The 21,365-nt window shown below is 36.9% G+C and overlaps 1 protein-coding gene across 1 annotated transcript; it reads right to left on the reverse strand.

Annotated features, from left to right (window-relative positions):
• Nucleotides 1-3,775: 3,775 nt before the first annotated feature.
• On the reverse strand, nt 3,776-20,558 carry HTATSF1 (HIV-1 Tat specific factor 1). The gene is made up of 10 exons (XM_077146462.1): nt 20,488-20,558; nt 20,056-20,310; nt 18,077-18,257; nt 17,083-17,130; nt 16,462-16,616; nt 14,365-14,528; nt 13,143-13,242; nt 7,149-7,238; nt 6,132-6,269; nt 3,776-5,616 (listed from the first exon to the last, which is right to left on the reverse strand). Exons 2-10 carry the CDS (start codon nt 20,239-20,241, stop codon nt 4,312-4,314), a joined length of 2,367 nt encoding a protein of 788 aa, XP_077002577.1. The 5' UTR covers nt 20,242-20,310; nt 20,488-20,558; the 3' UTR covers nt 3,776-4,311.
• Between the last annotated feature and the right edge of the window lie 807 nt (nt 20,559-21,365).

The following is a 21,365-nucleotide window of genomic DNA, read 5'->3' on the forward strand; positions in this document are numbered from 1 at the left end:
GACACTGTTTTAGGCTCTAGAATCTGGAGCAATGTCACATGTTTGACTGCCTTGTCTTATGATAGGTTACAACTGCCATTTGAGGAGGGCCCAATGCCTAATGCTGCCTTTATCCCTGTTTTGGTTTGTTAAAGCTGATGAAAAGCAATGTACCAGAAATGGACTGGCTGTTAACAGTGGGGATTTATTAGCCTACAAGTTAACAATTCTAAGGCAGTGAAAATGTTGAAATTAAGGCATCAACAGGATGATACCATCTCTGAAGACCAGTTACCAGCGAGCTTAGTCTCTTCTGTCAGATAGCAAGGCACATGGTGATGCCTGCTGGTCCTTCTCTCCCAGGTTTCGTTGCTTCCAGCTTCTGGCTTCAGGGCCTTCCTCTCTTTAGCTTCTCTGTGTCCTTGTCTCTCAGCTTCTCTCTGGGGCTTTTTTCTGTGCGCTTCCCTCAGTTTTATCTCTTAGCTTCTGTATGTGTTTTATCCTCTATAAAGGATTCCAGTAAGAGGATTAAGATCCACCTTGAATGACGTAAGTCACATCTCAATTGAAATAACCTAATCAAAAGGTCCCACCTCTCAGCAGGCAGAGTTCTCATCTGCCATGCGAGAGACCCGGGTTTGATTCCTGGTGCCTGCATGCAAAAAAAAAAAAAGAAAAAAGAAAAATAGGTCTGCACCTACAGGAATAAATTTTTTAAATATCACTTTTTGGGGGGTGCATAACAGCTTCAAACCATCACAATCCCTATGGACCCACTTAATCTAGTATATTATTGGGCAGACACTAGTGTGTGTGCAAATTTGCAAACTGACTGAACCAAAACATTGAATAGCAAATGTAAATACACAAAATCAATAGTCTAATATTATTAATGTCTCAATATGGTAATCAGTATATTCCTAGCAAAAGTAAGGTGATATCAAAAGCATGGAAGTGATATACATATTTTATTAACCAAATCTATACTTTCCTAAGAATCACCTGAAAATTAAAACTTTTGTTGTTTACTAAAAAGGTAGTATCAAATGAGGAAAAAGAAAAGACCAGGATCACATTTTCAAAATTTAAAGCCAGAAACAGTTGAGCCTGGAAATTTTTATAAGATGTAAAAGATATCATTATTTAAATCTAATTTCTATTAAAGCCTAGAAAATAAATTTTACAAATACTTCATACCTGGAGCTTTATTCTTCTAATGTTATCATTATTATTTCAGCAGAAACATGAAGAAGTGGTGCAAAAAGTTGAACACTGGCAGCAAAAAAATGTCATCTTTGTACTGCCACTGCTGTCTTGCTCTCTTTACATAGCTAGGGACTACCAGTACTTCCTAGTATCATAGCCCTTAAGTTCTACAGAAAACTAAAATATAAACACAAGCCAAACCATTATATGCTTTCTATTTGGGTGTAATGCATCTGAAATAGCATGATACTACTATTTTGTTGGTCCCAAATGGAAAGTAAAACAAACCTGTAGGACTCTGAATTCCTAATATTAAACTTTTAATCATGAAACATTTTCCTCAAGCAATTGTTCCCTATGATAACTGGTGTACAAGCCATTTGGGCTACCTGTAATATCAAATTGTGATTTTTAGAAAGGGATGATATTATTTACTCTCACATCAGGGAAGTATTTTACTTAGAAAGATATAAACAATGCTAGTCATATAAATGAGGTGGGTGGTAAGAGACAAAAATCATTTGAGCTAAGTGATTTTAAATGCATTGAAGAGACTGTGCACAAAAAGGTATAGTTTGTATCTGAAATAGAAGAGACCCAATAAGGAAAAGACACCATAACAATATCTTGGTGTTAACAATCTAAGTAAATGGCAAATATTCACACAAAGGATAAACATGATAAGCCTTCTACTGTTCTCCAAACTATTGCTTCGTTCAAGCTAACTAAAGAGCATTTCTCTGCATTACTTTTTTTTGCCCCGTGGGCATGCACCGGGAATTGAACCCGGATCTTCAGCATGGCAGGTGAGAACTCTGCCACTGAATCACCATTGCCCACCACCTGCATTACATTTTTGTTTTTGGGGTAATCAAACCCAGGTCTCCCGCATGGAAGGCGAGCATTCCAACACCGAACCACCTGTGCACCCAGGTCTGCATTACACTTAAATGTTTGCTTTACTTTAGAAAAATAAGAAGTACATTATTATCAGTTGTTCCAATTTTGCCGCATCAGTCTTCTTTTGTAGAAAGCAGTAATAATTTCAATAATATTGGTGGGACCAGTAATACTTTATCTTCTAACGTGAAGTTTCATGTTTGTGGTACCTGTGGACTCAGAGAGCAGGTGGACTCAAAAGGCATCCCATCCCTGAAGTCACTTCCAGGGGATTCATTCAGCACTGAACACACTTTTATAAATTCATACAATCTTAAGGTACATTAAATCTAAGAAATCACCAGCTAATTCTTGAGCATTGCTGTTTTTAAAATCCACCCTTATATTTTTCTTTTGGTAACAGGATGTATTGTTGCCTCACAACAAAGTTTACAGGGCAATTAAAACCTGACTACTGTGTGTGTAAATGCTTCATGACTTTACTAGTTTATCAGTGTCACCTCATTAACTACCATTTTGCAGCTGTTTGTGACTTTCACACCCAGCGTGTTTATATGAAAAGAGCATGAGTATTTGATATCGAGAAAATTAATGAGTAGGCTGAGGTCAGAATATAGGTACAGCAACCTTCAATGATCCCTAAAAGAACACCCCCCCCCCCACATGTGCATGGTGGTAACCTGCCAGGGTTAGCAATGCTTTTTGACCACACAGTCTAAGAAATAGTCAAAGTTACTACATTCTTAACAGTCTTATGTATTTTTTACCCTAAAATGATGGTAAGGAATATTTAGTAAACAATGGCTATAATTATAACAGACCAGACGCACACTGTATTTTTTTGAGTTTCTGGATTTCCTTTTATAGTTTAATGTAAGGAATGAAAATGGTCTCCTTCCAGTGATCTTAGAGCTAATTTTGTTTGTAGTTACCCGTTCCAAAAGCTGTGTGCAGGGAAGGTAGGCATCCTTTTCATTTAGAAAACCAATTCTCCAATAAATTTAAGTGTTTAAATATTTCTGGCTTATATATCAGAAATATATATATTTCTGATATATAAGGGAACACTATCGGTTTCCAATTTTTCTGTATGTAACTTGCTTCTTTTATTTATCCCTGGTGAAAAATCATGAAGGTTTTATGAAATGTAAGATCAACCAAAAAATTTTCAGAAAACAAAAACCAGCTTTAAGTAGAGGAATTCTTTTCTAACAGCGGGGTTAATGATTAAATTTAGACACTATAATGAAAAAGCACCAATACAGTTTAATATTTAATACATTAGAAGTAATCTCACTAGTACTGAATTTGGAAAGCACAATTAAGCTCCCAAATTCTACTGGAACTATGTAATTTAGCACTGTACTAGGCACCATGATTGTATAAACCAAAACCCTGAAGTATACACTATAGAAGTTCTTAAACTTAGAGACCCATGAAAAAATTCCTAAGACTGTATACAAAAAGTTGTGTTGTGTGTATGTGCACATTTGTGGGGGGAGAATTCCATAACTTTAATAAAATTCTAAAGAGAACCCCAAAGGCTAAAGAAATAAGACATGGTAGAATTCTCATTTCCCACTCTACATTTTCAAAAATCAGTGGGATCTGTGAACCTCAGGAAGTTCACTTTTGTACATCTAAGGACCAATTTTAATTGAAAGAGGTTAGAAAACAAAAGTAAATTACAAGAACTGGGCAGGGAAAATCTCCAAAGTGTTATTTATTTTATGAGTTTAGGAACATGTTCTGGTTAAGAGAGGGGAAACTGAGCCTAAACGGTAACATAGACTGGAAGCAAGGAGACGCCTAAGGGATTTTCAAGTCCTTAGAAAAACCAAACTCATACAAATAAAGCAATAGAATGAATTTCAAATGCAGTCAACTCAAGTCCACTTTTCAGTTTCTGCCTATTAGCAACTCATTTTATTTTTGAATATCACAAACTTCAGTCAGAATACTTTTAAAAATATTATTCTGCATGCATTTAACAAATCTGACAAAAGGACAAGTCTCCAGTTTACTTGCACTATGACTATGAAGTTTTAACTGAATAGCCAATTAACAGATATTTAAAATCATTAAGTACAGGTAACAATGAAAACTCGATGCTCATCTGATGGCATACTACCACTATGCACATGTTCATGTTACACTACTAGTAATTACCCTGAAGCATAGGCAAGTGTAGACAGAAGAATCTCCCTAAAATGCAAGTTTAAGGGATTAAATATCATCATCATCATCACTACTGAGGACAAAGCTGCTGTCTGTGGACAGGGGCCCTTCTTCCTTAATATTTCCAAAACCAACTAGAGTTCCTTTCTCATCAGAATCGTCAAACAACTTGTCACTGGAATCCTCATCAAACAATTTATCGTTGGAATCATCATCTTCAAACAATTTTTCATCTGCATCTTTTTCATCTTCCCTTTCATCTGCATCTTCATCTTCCTTTTCATCTGAATCTTCAAACAGCTTTTCATCTGGATCATCTTCTTCCTCCTTCTCATCAGCATCTTCAAGCCCTTTTTCATCTGCATCTTCTTCATCTTCTTTTTCATCTGACTCATCATCAAATACTTTTTCGAATGTGTCTTCCTCTTCCTTTTCATCTGACTCTTCAAACTCTCTCTCAGAGCCTTCCTCATCTAACACTTTTTCAGAGCCATCATCTTCAAATTCTGATTTTTCAGAATCATTTTCTTCTAACTCCTTTTCAAGAATATTTTCATTAAACTCTTTATCAGAGCCATCCTCATCAAATTGTTTTTCAACACCATTTTCTTCAAATTCTTTTTCGGAGCTGTCTTCAAACTGTTTTTCAGAGCAGTCTTCTTCAGAATCTCTTTCTGAGTCATCTTCTTCAGACTCTTTTTGGAGGCCATCTTCTTCTTCAGACTCCTTTTCAGGGTCATCTTCATCAGACTCTTTTTCAAGACCATTCCCTTCATAATCATTTTTGAGTCTCTTCTTAGATTCTCTTTCAGAGCCATTCTCTTTGGATTCTTTTTTAGGGCTGCCTTCTTCAGACTCCCTTTCAGGACTGCTTTCTTCAGACTCTTTTTCAGGGTAGCCTTCCCCAGACTTTCTTTCAGAGCAGCCTTCCCCAGACTCTCTTTCAGGGTAGCCTTCCCCAGACTCTCTTTCAGAGCAGCCTTCTCCAGATTCTCTTTCAGGGCAGTCTTCTTCAGACTCTCTTTCAGGGAAGTCTTCCTCAGACTCCTTCTCAGAGCCACCTTCTTTAGCATCTTTTTCAGAAGCACTTTCTTCAAATTCTCCCCCATCTTCGGTTTTATCAAACTTATTCTCATCTACAGGATCTTCAATTGCCATTTCATTTGCAACTTCTTGAGCATTCATTCTAGATGTGCTAGGGTGCTCTGAAAAATGCCTAACTCTAGAAGGCCCTGGTCTTTCTGAAGGAGAAACAGAATCTGAACGCCAGAAACCTCTGTTGGGCTCAGGGGTGTTGAGGAAATTCTCCCAGCCTCTCAGCCTTTCTTCCCTTTCTCTTGAGGTCTCTTCCACCTGTGCATAAAGGAAAATGGCCATTAAAATAAGTTTTGGCAAAATAGAAGTAACAACTTTTCTGAGAATTTCTAACACTAAGGATAGTATCCTGATATTTAAGGAACTCAAAGCAATTCTCCATCTTGTTTTCAAAACTTTACATCTTGATTTACTAAAGGCAACCTTAAATAAGATCATTTTAAAAAATGCCAGATACCACAGTTCTGCAGAAATGTCTCATTTCTTAAAAAGATGGTATTTGAGCTGTCTGTACTTTACAAGGAAAGTACTCTGGTTAAATAAGTTCTTTATTTATCACTATTCTGAACAAGTCTCAAAATATCAGACTTATCAGCTGAAGGATTGAAACATTTTTCTTTTTATCCTTTGAATGTGAAGTATTCAACAATAATAATGTGGAAATAAGTATTGCCACATTAAAAAGAACTTAAAACTTAAATCTGAAGGATGGTTAGATCACTATTCCCTGGTAATGAAACAATTCATATGCCTTTGACAGTTATAGGATTTACCTGATAATCTGTAGTCCCATCCCATGCTTGGGCAGTGATTTGACGGCCACCAAACCACCTTCCATCAAGGGTTTGAATGCAATAATCAGCTTCTTCTGGATTCCTAAAGGACACAGAGGCCACACCATCTGGATGCCTCTAGAAAGACAAAGATGAAAATGGAATAAGCGAAACTAAAAATAAAACATACATTTGAAAAAGTAGACAAGTAACAGTGTTCTATTAATATGAGTTAGAAGACTTTATGTATGAACTCTGTTCCTCCTATTTACCCCAGTCACTGACACGCAGCTATCTGCTTAACTCAATCTTGTCTAACAAGAACCAAGCACGATGTCCTTGAAAATGTTTCTGCTGACAACATTCTTTAATAAGAACATAAGAGTATGACAGTTAAGAGTGTGGATTCTGAAGTGATAGCCCTGAAATTAAATTCTGGCTCTGGCACTTACCAGGTGGATGTCCTTGGGCAAGGTACTTGATCTCTAACGTTTCAGTTTTCTTATCTGTAAGATGGGTATAACAGTACCTACCTACTTCAAAGGGTTGTGAGGAATTAAACACAATAACACACAAAATAGCTAACTGTACACAGTCAATAAATGTTGGCTCTTGCAATTAGAAGTGAAAAAGTAAAAAAATACTAAAAGAAGAATGAGGAGAATATTTTTCCTGATTAATCTCCAAATATGGAAGAGGGGAACAATTCACAAACAGGGAAAATATGCACAAACAGGGAGCCATAAAGTATCACTATAAGGGTTAAATTTTTTTTATAGTTTCTTTCACCTGATCATCTACTCTATTGGGACAATGAAGAAAAATTTCAAGGCATGCCAACCCTGTCAAAGCCTTGACTTGTAACCTATGTTCATCTAATTACTGCTAATAGATGATTACCACTAGATAGCAGACCTATATAAAAGCATTAATCTAAAATTTAAGGACATACTGACATCTCATAATAACTTATTTGACTGGAAGAATGCTTTAGAATTTATCCATCTTTAAACTTACATCAAAGAGAAGGAGCTTCTTAATCTGTCCAAACTTTGAACATTCTACTCGAAGGTCTTCTCTGATCTCATTCAGCACCAATGGATCATCCTGTAAAAATACACATGATTAAAACTGGTTTGCCTCCTCCTTTAAGTATAAATCCTGAGAATCAATTTTCTTACTCTGACAAACCGACAAATAAAAAAGATTTCATTTAAGATTTTGTTATTTTTGTCTGCAGTCTAAAACTAAAAAAAAATCAAAATCAAATAAAGTTATACCACTATGGATGCTGCGATTACCACAGGTCTGGCTTGCTTTAAGATGGAGGAAATGGTCAGATTAGCAGGCAGCAAGAGTCCGCAGTAGCAAAGGAGAGGGAAGGGAAGTAGAAACGGAAATTCCATATTCTAGCAGCTGTAAGGCCAAAAGTCCAGTGACACATACATAAGGTGCGTGCTTATTCCTATATTCTGCACAGGCACTTTGACTGGACTATGAGAGCCCTTTGCTTTATGTTTTGGATAGATTCCTATGTACAGAAACGTTGTAATGGACAGATGCATATCCTTTTCATTGCTAAGCATTCTAAGAGTATATTTCATTTTTCCAAGATTCTATTTTACCTTACAAGTTAAACCTTCCTTATTAGGATTCCTATTTCTTGTTTCCTACTGCATCACAACAGAATCATACAAATGAGGTGTTATCAAGTACATTACAAAATCCATTCTTTTCCTTTTTTTTTTCACATGGGCAGGCACTGGCAATCAAACCTGCATCTCCTGCACGGCAGGCGAGAACTTTGCCTGCTGAGCCACTGTGGCCCACTCACAAAATCCATTCTCAAATGTTGCTTTCTTGCAACCATGAACATATTAAGCACCCTCAAGCATTGCTGCATCTAGGGGTCTTGACTTCAGGTAGACTCTCCCCCGCCCCTGCCCCAATGCACACAACCCTCCCCTACCACAACAAAAGGACTTAAAATGACCTGAGAATCAACAAATCTTTCTCCAAGTCCCAATTCATAAAAATGCCTTGTAAAAAGTTACATTATCAACTTGAATTTCAATGATATAAATATAAACAAGGATATCCTATCTACGAATTTCTACTGAAGTAGACGTCTACATTCTGTGAAACATTTAAATATATCTATATTTGTTTCAGTTTTCCTTACAACTACAGGGGAACTAGAAAACACTACAAAAAAACTGGCTTCCCCTCCTTAAAGTTCTCTCCAAAAAGCAAAAATAAACAAATGGTGGTAGAGAATAATAGAAATGAAATTTAAAAACAAAAATATAAAATTCTACCCATTTGCACAAACCTGAGGTTTCTAAAACTACAGCTGATGGGATTATGGGTTTGCCCTACTTAAAATCTAGTTTTGGAGAAGACATCTATACAAATTCTATTATTTGTTTAGGAGTATCAGACATAAAAGGAATGGAAAATGGAGTCTAAGGGTCATTTGGTGGCTTTCGGGAGTGTTTGTACCTGGTTAGCTCCTAATAGATGATTTGGTTTCAGAGGACAAGAATCTTGTTTTGCTGAGTTTCATATACCTTATAGAACGTAGCGCACAGTTTTTCATGCAAAATGAACAATGAATAAAAGTTTTTTTCAGAGTCTGATAAACTGTCCTTAGCACCTCTATTTTATTCACCAAGGGAAATCAGGATTGCATTAAAAACAAAAACTATTCCAAAATATTTAAAAATTTTTAACATTTACATGTGATGCCACTGGGGGTTATCACCTTTATTTTCTATACTTAAGTCTCAGCGCTTTACCTACAAAGGCATAAAAACTTAGCCAAAGTCTTCTCAGACCTCCATTTTCATTTATGCCAGCTTGAAAAAAGCTATAGTTAACCTGAAGCTTAAAAGTAGGGTAATAATCCCCCTAGCTAAGGACAGAAATTTTCAAAAGATAAAGCTTTGCAAGTAATAACCTGAGACTAAAACCAGATAAACTGTCTGTAGTCAACTCTTAGAATTTTTTACCCAGGATGGTGTTCTGTTTGTTTTGAAGAAGTAAAGCATATTTCTTGTTTCTTTCCAATCTAAACCTGTACTGTCCAATAATGTTCACTAGCCACACATGGCTACTGTGCATTTGAAATGTGGAAATGTGGCTAGTCCAAATTGAGGCATGCTGTTAAGTATAAAATGCACACTGGATTTCGACAACTTAGTATCAAAAAAAAAAGAATGAAAAAACAGCAATATTTATATTGATTACATGTTGAAACGACAATATTTTAGATATATTAAGTTAAATAAAATGCATTATTAATTATTATTAAAATTATTATTATTAATTAATAAAAATTAATTTTATCTGTTTCATGTTACATTTGTTATTATGATTACTAGAAAAATTACATTACACATCTGGCTCACATTGTGTTTCTATTGGACAGTGCTGATATGAGGCACCTGCCTTTGCATCTCATCTCTTTAAGTTCAAATCTGCCAGACAATGTATTCATTAAATAAGGTTTCAACTTACTGAAGACCCTCCTAAGTTACCATTAAAAATATTAGCCTCCATTTTCACTGTCCACCCTGATACCAAAAAGCATTTTTAGGTATGTTAAGTCTAACACTGGTCAACTGCCTGGAATGAAATTATACTACATTCCCCCAAATCTGATTTTTTTGAAAGAATACAGGTAACCTGACAATTCAGTTTTTATTTGATTTCATTGAGATGCTCAATTCTGATGTCTGTTCTTTAAGTTCACATGGCACCTTCGGTTAAATAAAAAGTTCCTCAAAAACATCTAATGAAAAGTTTCTGTGAACAGTTCTGGAGTAAGTTACATAAGGTCCATACCAGTGCTATCCGACAGAACTTTCTGCCATGATGGAAATACAGCGTATTTGCATTATCCAATGTGGTAGCCACTAGCCACATATGGCTCATGCAAATGAGGAAATGCAATTATAATTTAACTTTAATAACTACATGTAGCTGGAGCATACCGTATCGGACTGTATAGATCTATACTGATACACTGAGTTTCAAGCCCACAGAGAAACTGAACAAAAACCAAGATTGTCTATAATCCCTCTTGACAGGCTCTCATTTGACCATGTGGAGGAGCAATCATGATTACGATGAGACTTCATACTAAGCACTGTTTCTGAAATGACTTATAGCTTTTGGGATATTGTATCTTTTTAGGACTGGAGTGTGGTGGTTTGAAGCTGTTTATACCCCAGAAAAACATGCTCTTAAACTTTAACTCATTCCCATGAGTGTGAACCCATTGTAAGTAGGATCTTTTGATGAGGTTACTTTACTTAAGGTATGGCCCACCTCAATCAGGATGGGTCTTAACTCCTATACTGGACTCCTTTACAAGCAGTATGAGTTTCAGACAGAGAAAGCCACTGGGAGCAAGAAGCAAAAAGTCAACAGAATCCAGGAGAAAAGAAAGAGGTCAGGAGAGGCTGCCATGCACATTGCAATGTGACAGAAGAGCCAAGGACCACCCATAGCCAGCACCAGAGCGCTATAGCCTTCAGGGAGAAATCATCACTTCTACGATGCCTTGGCTTAGATTTCTCCTAGCCTCAAAACCTTAAGCCAATAAATTCCCATTGTTTAAGCCAACCCATCTCATGGTGGTTTCCTGAGCAGCCAAGGAAGCTAAAACAACCATCAAAGGATTTCTCTGGTTGTGAATTCTGAAGCCCATCACTGCAAGAACAGAGCATCCTCCCTTTCTTTGTGGCATAAGTGTATGAAAAGAAAACTTTCCTTCATTTGCAAAGTTGCTAATGAGAAAATGTTTTATTCATTGGGTAAATGAAAAGACTCTTCAGTTGCAACAGGGGTTTTATTTAATCATTCTTCCAATTTTTCTTCATACAATAAACATATGCTGAGAGCCTATTATGTGCCAGGCACAATTCTAAGCACTGGAATAGAACAGTGAACAAGGTAGATAAAGTCCTAGCTCTCATGGAGCTTACATTCTAGTAGAGGAGATAAAATTACTTCAGATAATAATAAATACTATGAGGGAATAAAAGAACATAATATAAAGGCTCTATAACTCCAAAATAAGTTTATAGTAGACAAATAAAGGTTTTCTTAAACTACCAGAAATCTGAAACTTCTATCTGCCAAAATATTCACTAGTGGGGATTTGTTGGGGGTAAGGTGGAATAAATGCAGCTTTTTCAGAAAGAATGTTTTTTAAACAAAGAAAAGCTAAACCTGACCAGAGTGATAGCTGGGCTTAAATAAGGTGTTTCAATAAGCAAGGTGGGAGGCTGAAACAGGAACATATGTGTTTACACCAGACTTCTACTTGCAAACGTTCCAGATGCTTTGAATTAAGTTTGCATTTATATTCATTTTAAAGTGTCAGAAGGAATATGGAATGTCTGAATCAAGGATGTCGAGTCACAGAAATTAATGTCATCTAATAAACAAACCACTTATTTACCAAGGAGATAAAATGCAATTAGTCATAGAAAATTTGGGGGTTGTTCTTAGTAGATTAGATAACATGATCCAATTACACACTCCTTTTAAAGCCCCAACTGGAAGACTGTTTCAAAAAGCAAGCCAAGTATGGACAGATGAGTAAAAAATCAAGGATTAAAAAATAAATAAATAATGGTGGGTAAAGGTTAAAAAAAAATAGGTAGATTGAAATACTAGTGGTCAATGAGAGGGAGGAGTAAGGGGTACCGGGTGCTGAGTTTTTTCTTTTTATTTCTTCTTTTGTAGTGATGTAAATGTTCTAAAAATGATCATGCTGATGAATATACAGCTATGTGATACTGTGAGTCATTGATTGCATACCATGTATGTATGGACTGTACGTATGTAAAGATTTCTCAATAAAAATATTAATAATAAAAAAGCAAACCAGTGTACTATGATTATGTGTTTTTAAATATCATTCATTATTGCTATACGTCTAAAACAGCTGTTCTCTATTTCAAGATTCTTAAGGATTTCTAGTCAGAAGAGACATCAAACACCTTTATTAAGAGATCATATGTATCTTCCTGACAACCTCAACAGATGTCCAGACTCCACAGATGCACAGTAAACCCTATCACATTATCACGTTGCTATCGGCTAGGATGGAGCTCAACAGACCATTTAGGGGCCTCTCTGCGCAGGCTAAAATTATATTCCCATTTTGACATTTAAATGTGCAAAAGGAAAAAGAACTGACTTTGACTGTAGCTAGATCATTTGTAAACCTGCATTATAAACACTTCTGTTTGCATGTATGGCTTGCTATCATTAATTTCAGAGCCCAGGCACGGAATAAAATTAATTTTCTACTAATGATTACATTGACCTATGCCTAAACACAGTGATAAGGAATAGAGGCAGAATGCAACCCAAGGGACTTTAATGGAAATTAATATTCCTTAAATCTAATAGCTCGTCTTTCTTTATTCACTTTTATTTACTGTTCTTGAGATTTTTACGTGGACATTAAGTATTACAAAGTCCTCCTAACAGCCACTAAAGACGTTTGAAAAACATGTCTTGAAGAACAATTTCCATTGTTTAAATACCAGGGGCTGTGTTTCATTAAACTAAAGTTTAAGGATCAAACCTTTAGTACCAAAGTGAAGTTTTCATTTGCAAGTGTAAAATTGGTACTCTCGACTAAACTCAACCTGTCCTTGCTGAACTGCACTCAAAATCCACAGGAACTTTCCATAAACCTTTTAAAGATGATTTTTAAAAATGATTTTTCCATACATGTAGCTGTTGTTTGGGGCCACAGGATGGATATTAAACAGACGACGTAGCTGGGAAATAATTAAAAGAACATTGCACCAGGCTAAACAAAAGGAAATTGGAAAACTTAGATTGATTCTTGGCTCTGTTTTCCTGCCTTGACTACTTCATGGACATACAAGATGTGAAATGAGAAAGATGGGGAGAGGCATGCTTTGAGTTTCCTTGAAAGAAAGTTATGTCGACATTTCTATAAGTAAAAATACAGCTTCTTACCTCAAAATCCATAGGATGAAACATATTTTTGATGATGACAACTCGCTCATGGCGCATTCGTGATGGTCCAGCTCTCCTCTCAGGTCTCCAATCCAACTGCCTAAAATGCAATAAAGCAGTAACAAGAAACTTTACATATGGCTTCATATTTTGCAGATACTTGAAAAGAGAAAAAATGAGTTATTATAAATCCTTTATTGAGTATTTAAAAATGACAATTATTTGATTCCAAAACAATTGTGTATTTTATTCATCATTCTACAGTCAGAGAATTTTTTGAAATAAAAATAATGGGCATGTGAAAGATGGACATAATACATGAAATCCCCAGAACATTATTTTTTTAGAGCAACTCCTGTCTGATTACAAACATGTCAATGAGTCTCCTGAAAGATTGCTAATCACTTAATATTTATGACTATTTAGGAAGATGTACTTGGAGGCCAAAATAAGATTTTTAAATTGTAGTTTTTTAGGCATTTAATGGTCACAAAAAAAATGAGCCAAATATAAATACGCAAAATTACTCACACTTTGTACTATCTTAACTTTCACTGATAATGTTTATAAATTTTTAGGCGTCTATTTTAAGTACCCATGTAAAAACTTTGGACATGACAACTAGATGCTTTTATAATCATTTTATATTAGCTTAATTATAGTGGTAGAAGTGTTATTAGAACTCACTCTGATAAAAGCGTTTATCATTTTGGCTAACTTTTTAAAACTAGCATATTTTAAAGCTTATTTAGCAAGCCTATTAATAACAGAAACTTGACTACATTATGTATATATTCTGTATACAACTATTAGTAAATACAGTGATAAAATCTATCATTTCTAATTTCCAATGCCTATAAAAAATTTAACTCCTGCTATAAATTACAATCCACATCAAAAATACATTAATGGCTCTGGTATATAAGATTAAATCATCTTATTTAATCAGATAGATGTTCAACCATTTTCCAAAGAGATGGTTTCTCTTATCCCATTTGAGCCCCTATTATATGACAAATAAACAACCTAACAAATGAAAAATACCACCGCTGCCAAATCACTCTATTGTAGATCACGGAAGGTTCCTGATGATCTAATGAAATTCTTTTAAAATGATTTCTAGGCATATTTGATGGAGCAAAATTAGGTAGCAAGTACCAAAACCGCACTCGAGGATATTTATATAAAACCTTTCAAAAAGGAAAAAAAAAACAATACGAACTTTTGTTGCAGAGACAGCTTCTTCTTATAGTCTTTACATTTCTTCTTTTTTTTTGAGGCATCATATTCCCCCTTCAGCTGAAACTTTGCCACCTCGACATGTAATTTGTAGCCTCTAATTTCATCTTCATCCAAAAGTTTTAATGCAAGATCCACAGATTCCCTCTTTATAAAAGTAAAACAAAATATAGCCAATTAGTCATACATTGAAATGAAACTTCAGATGTTTAGGTGACTGATAATTACACATACAATAAAGATCGAAATATAACCACCTACTTTGGTAGTTTTGGTAGACTGAATATCAGGAAACCTGTGTTGCAGAAACAATGTCTCTAATCAGCCCTGTGAACCTGGGCAAGTTACAAGTTACTGAAGCTTAGCCCCAAAGGGACTGTTAAATATGAATAGTAAAGTCCTCATTACAGGATTCTTGAGAGGAATAAATAAAATAATACATATAAAGGACAGTGACTGGCACATGGTAGGTGTTCAATAAATTCCATTATTATTAGAAAAGTAATTCTGCCTCTTACTCAATTTCCTCGTTTATAGAATGAGGTGATTAGACATATAGGACTTCTCAGGTCTGTTCCGGTTTTAAAATTCTATAATACTCCTATTTAAAGACAGGATAACTTAAAGGAACTGAGAATAGCATAGCCCGTCTTTAATTTTTTTTTCATCAATCAAAATCTAGGTCTGTAATAAACTAAGAGGTAGAGGATGATTATTTTAATAACTTAAACATTAAACACATTTGTGAATTCTGGTTCTTATACACAGGGGGCAGTTTTAAGTGCTATGAAAACAAAGTTCTGAGGACTTGGGGAGCACTTAACAGGACAACTAAGCTCAGCTGTTCAAATCAAATATGGATCCTAGAACAATTAATTATATTCTTCTTGAACTTAATTTCTTGGTTTATCAATCTGCACTTTTATGAATCCTATATTATACACATGAAGTTTTTCAAAACTGTTTTCTTTACAATTTTTAAAAAATCCAATCAATCCCCCCAACCAAGAATCAGTTTAGATTTGTAATACTAAATTGAAGAACTTTTAAAACACTCAAATCTTACATTTGAACCTATATAACTATCTTTCTTTAATGTTCAAGCTTATGTCCCATTACCATCCTGTTCAAGATCGAGGTAAAAAAACCTCTGCCTCCTCAAAAGCTTTCAGCTTAAACCTACCCCCTTTTGATCTGACTGGAATTGTGTACACTTGCAGCACATGTATGTTTGTACTGTTTTATAATTTTGATTTTACTTTGTAATTATTTTCAGGTTTTAAACATATGTATATGTCATCATTGTGCCTATTTCTTCTGTACCCCACAATAATGCTCTTAAGATGACAAATGTTCAGAAATGATAGCTGCTTTTGGCAATGAATAGCTCCTGTGCAATTTAGGATACCATGAATACATGAAGTCCTGTGAATTTCTGTTAATGCCACTCTCTTCTCTCCTCATTCCAAAAATATTTCAAAGCAGTAAGCATAAGGTATCATTTCCCTTAGGTCTAGTTCAGGGGTCAGTCAACTTCATTTGAAAAAGGCCAGTTAGTAAATATGACAGGCTTTGCAGGCCATTCAGTCTACGTTGCAACTCCTCAACTCGGCCACTAACATATGAAAGCAGCCATGGACAAATGTGTGAATGAATAAGTGTGGAGATATTTCAACAAAACTTTATGTATACAAGGAGGAGGCAGGCTGGAGTTTGTCAAACCTGGTCTACTTCATTAAATGTTACTTTTTTTTTGCCTTCTGCATTTTTAAAATGTGTTCTGAATTGACTATGTATATACACCTAACATATTTGTTTTACTGTATATGTTTTCTAACAGATCTGTTTTACTGTAAGAATTTCTTAAGATAAAAGGAGCGCCTGAGTAATGTAACCTATATAATACTTTGATCTGATTGACACATTTCCTCAAAAGAACAAGTGAACAAACTTTACTGAAGTCATCGACACAGGCCTAATCTGAAATTTCAGTTTTCTTCATACCTTGAAAAGTTCTTGATCCTGGTATCATGTAGTTACCAGCTATAAATGGGGATATGAGAAACTCCACGTAACTAACCTTCAAATAACAGCAAAGCCCATCTCCTTTAAGATTTCCTTGATTATCTTTGTAGAGCTTGACCTTGAATTCTTCTGTCTGAGGATCTCTCATAATAATGCCGAATTTCGACATGAGTTGTATAAATTCATCCACTGTAATGTCTGGAGGCAAACCTGTAAGATTGAAAAAAAAAAACATTTATAATGGCACCTACAAATAAGGTAAGGGTTACTTAGTATTATACCAATTAGAAATCTACAGCTTAGGTGAGTGCAATTTTCATTTTCTAGGTGTTCGTAAAAATCTCACATCTATAGAATCGAGTAAATTTCAGATTTTCATGTATTCAAATACATATTTAAACCATGTTTTCATAGCCTCAGCTCACTGAATCTGAAGGGAGAAACTGCTGTAAGTCACCTAAGGCTGGCAAAAAGGATGGTACGCAAAGTTACGTATACTTCATTTTTATTTCTACAATAAACAACAACCTTATCACTTACTAATACACACAGCTGAACAAAAAACAATGACACAATAATCAAAAATAGACTTCAGGGAAACTGAAAAATAAAAATCGCTTTGTGAGAAATCTCAAATCATTTTCTACCCTACATTTGTTTAAAAAGGTATACATACCAGACACATACACATTTGTGTTTCTGTCTTCTTCAACATGAAACCATCCTGAAAAACAAAACAAAATAAATAAAACACATGGAAGAAAGATAAAGTGTCACATTATGGCAATAATGTCACAACACGGCAATTTCTTGAAACTTCCAGAAATCTTGTCATCTTAGAAGAACAAGGAAAACTAACAATGCCCAGCTTTTAAAGCATTTGAATCTTTCAAAAGATAATTTAGTTTCAGAGCCATGTCTGAAAAAAAGATGGCTTGTTTCTCTTGGTTCTTTATGATCATGATACCAATTTTTTTTTTAACTTTTAAAATTGTGTAACATATACACAAAGTAAAGAAAGAAAAAAGCAATAGTTTTCAAAGCACTCTTCAACAGGTAGTTATAGGACAGATCGCAGAATCTGACATGGGCTACCATATCATCCTCCCAGATTTTTCTTTCTGGGAGTAAAGAAAAATCCTCCCAGAAAGGATTTTTCCAGAATACAGGAGGCTAGAAGGAATAAATATATTTTTTTATCATGACAATCAAACTTTTTTTCTGTTTTGTGAAAAATAACATAAATACAAAAAAGTAATAAAATTCAAAGTACACTGCCACATTAGCTGTAGAACATATTTCAGAGTTTGGTATGGGTTACAATTCCAAAATTTGAGGTTTTTACTTCTAGCTGCTCTAACATAATGGTGACTAAAAGTCATATCAATTTAATAATTCAGCAATCATATTCATTTAGAAAATCCTAACTTCTCTGTGTAACTCCACCATCAACTTTCATCTTTCTATTCCTCTCTTTAGGAGTATATTTGGGCTACGGCCCTTCTAACTTTTTCATGTTGGAAGGGGCTGGATCATGACGCTATCTTAAAAAAAACAACACTTCTTATTATTCCTTCAAAGCTACCACAAATTCTCCCAAAAATTAACTATATATACATGTACATTTTTACTTTGAAACTCATGTTTTTTTGCAAACTAGAAACACTTGCCTGAATCAGCCTTTCTTTTTTCTCCCCTCTTTTTGGGATCAGTGGGTTCAGGGGCCTTTTTTTGTGAAGGTTCCTCTGCAGTCCTAGCACTCATATCTTGTACAGTTGCAGTAGAGCTAGAGGCGCCATTATTAGAGAAGCCATAATTGGCCTGATATGTTGCAATGAAATCTTCAGTAATCTGAACAAGAGATTCAGCACATACACATAAGAAATGCAAAATTACTTCCTCCCACACAAAGTCTAAACTATATTAAATCACAGCATATTCAGTTATACAAATTAACATAGAAGTGTTTCTGTGACACTTAAAGTATAAATGCAAAATTTGTCATCTTATATAGGGAAACTGCATAAACTGAAAAAAAATAAGGCACAGGCCCTTGGATAGCAAAAACAAGCATGTGAGAAAACATTAAGATACTTTTAAGTGAAGTTAATACCTTTAATATTGTTTCATTTATAAATTAGAACATCTACTTAAACAAAGCTACAAGTACATATAATGAAGTACCAGATAACAATAGGATAAAAATCGAGAGACAACTAATAATCTAACCATAAAATCAATTTATGTTACTATAAAGATGCACAAATACATGTATATTCTAAGTATTTAAATATTTGTATGCAGAAAGCACGTAGACTGGAATCCTGATTCAATGAATAGAAATAAAACTAACAATTGCAAAACTATATGCTCACTTTAACTCTATCACTAATTAAATCACATTATCATTTAGCGGCAGAATAAATTAAGGACAAACCCAACTCACATCTATGTACCGTGCCTTTAGGGGATATAAAAACACAATGAAAGAATTGTACTTGTATCTTCATACCAGTCAATGTTAGGCACACAAAGGAATAGGGAAAATTTAAACTCAAAGTTTGAAAAGATACAGGCTTTCATAGCATAAAATACCAAAGATAGAGTTACAAATTAATTCATTATCAGATTACTGTTAAAAGTACTACTCAGAGCAGTGCAACAGTGGCTCAGTGGCAGAATTCTTGCCTGCCATGCCAGAGACCCGGGTTCGATTCCCGGTACCTGCCTACGCATTTAAAAAAAAGTACTTCTCAGAAGGCTGAAAAAACCACATCTGCACTCCAGCCAGCACTATCAGTATAGAAGTGAAAAAGTAATTTAACAGTTGGTAAAAATCGGTACATATACACAAATACAAAATGGAAAAGAAAAAAAATTTAAATAAATTTTATTAAATAAGTCAAATTACACAATGGAGACATGTTTTTTATTATTGGCTTGCCAGAGTGCTATTTCTATTTTTTTTTTCCTACCCATGAGACTCAGGTTAACATAGTACTTTCACCGCCATGCTTACAGAATCAAGCTGAAGACTAGTATTTTTCTTCCAAGCTTAAATAAAACACCTAATAATTTCCAAGTATTCCAAACACATATAGACAGATCTTTGCCATCCATATTCTGTGCATCTCTTGTCACAGTTCTGCAGTTACATGCATCAGAGAGTCCAAACCTAGGGGCCAAATTTAGTAGAAAAGAGCGGTGCAGACAGTCCAATCAATAAAGATACATAAACGGCTATCTTTTTCCTTAAATCAAGAATTGCATTTTGCGCATGGTACATAAACTAAAAATGTGAATTCCCAGGATAAGTGAGGGTAGCAACGAGAGATGAACAGCTACTGTATCTGTTCTTGGTATTTTTCCTCTTTGCAATAAAAAGCAGTCACGGATGTAGTAACCAACTGTGACCTCCACCGATAAAATTAGTAAGGCAGAGAAGAGATTTAATTACATTTAAGACATTTCCCTAAAGATTACGTTCCTCTACACATCGGTTCTGCAATAGACAACAACAAAACGAAACGTCACTATCCACGGGGGCTAAAACCAAAGTTCTCACTCAGTAAAGAAAATGTAAAAGAAGTGCCCCGTAAGGCTGGCCAGGCGGGCCCACTCTGCAGTGGCGCCGGTGCCACTTTATTACCTTGGGGAACCAAGCCTTCTTGTCCAAATCCCACTCGTAGGGGGTGTCGGCCGGCTGCTGCTCGCAAGCCTCAGTTTCTTCGCCAGGATCTTCTTGGTTACTGCCGTCCTTGCTGTCCCCGTACAATTCTTGCATTCGCAACTGCTCATCAAACTCGTCGTTCCCATCCAAGTTGTTGCCGCTCATGTTTCCTACCTAGCCCAGCGGCAGGGTCCAAGCGAGTGAAGAGGCCGCGAAGCGAGATGACGCTGGAGGCTAGTAGAGAAAGAGAGGTCCGCCCCGGTGGCCCGCGCACGGCCGCCCCACCCCGCCCCCGGCGCCCAGCAGCCCCCGGGAGACGGGTGCCCCCTAGGTGGCCGCGCCGCCCCCAGCTCTGCCCGGCCTCCAGCCCGCGCGCGCTGATGCTCCCAGCTCGGTCACGCCGCCGCCCACCTGGTTCACTCCGCCGGGCCTCGGCGCCGCGGCTCTGTCCAGGGCGCGGCGGAAGCGCGCGCGCGCCACCGCCGCCGCCGCTGCCGCCACGGAGCGGGTCTGAGGCGACCGCGGCTCCCGCGGCAACGTCAGGAAATTGCTTCAAAACGGGGCCCCGCTCAGCCTGACGCAGTCGCCATTGTGGGCGCGTCGCGACGTCGCGGTTCGCGCCGACACGCCCCCAGGCGGCGTCCACATGCGCCGACGCGCAGGCGTGCGGGCACGGCGTGGGGTCTTGGGCGCGGGGGGGCGGGGCGCCAGGGAGTGCGCTGCGCCCGCGCGTGGACGCCCACTGGGCCCGCCTCTGGGCCGGGGGTGGCCGCGCGGCTCCCGCAAGACCTCGGAATCTCAGCCGGCTGCCGGGTGGGTCGGCTCGCGTGGTTCCCAGAAGGCGTGGGAATATTCCTCCTAGGCGGGCGCCATCTTGGAGAAGTGGGCGGGGCGGGCAGGACCGGCTACTTTCGCAGTGGGAAAAAATCGTAACCCTTTCGCCCAGAGGCCTTTCCCTCCCACCTAGTCGTGTCTTTTATTTATTTATTATTTCCCCAGCCTAGGCGCCTGCTCTTGTCATCTTGGTATTCCAGGCGCCTAGCGCCAGGGTATTGGTGCCTAATCCATGTCGAGTGAGTGAATGAACGAATGAACGATGGGTGGAAGGACCAACCTCCTTTCCACTTCTCAGTCACCTCCTTTATCTGATCTTACCTTTTTCCTGCTGGAGATAAACTCTGGGAAACTGAGGCGGGGCTGCAGTTGCTTGTATCTTGTTCTCCAGGATTCAGGAGTGCTCAGGGCCAAAACATGAAACTTGAACGAACATCCAAGCGTCAGTATCAGCT

This window comes from Tamandua tetradactyla, chromosome X (assembly GCF_023851605.1).
Source record: "Tamandua tetradactyla isolate mTamTet1 chromosome X, mTamTet1.pri, whole genome shotgun sequence".
Lineage (NCBI taxonomy): Eukaryota > Metazoa > Chordata > Mammalia > Pilosa > Myrmecophagidae > Tamandua > Tamandua tetradactyla.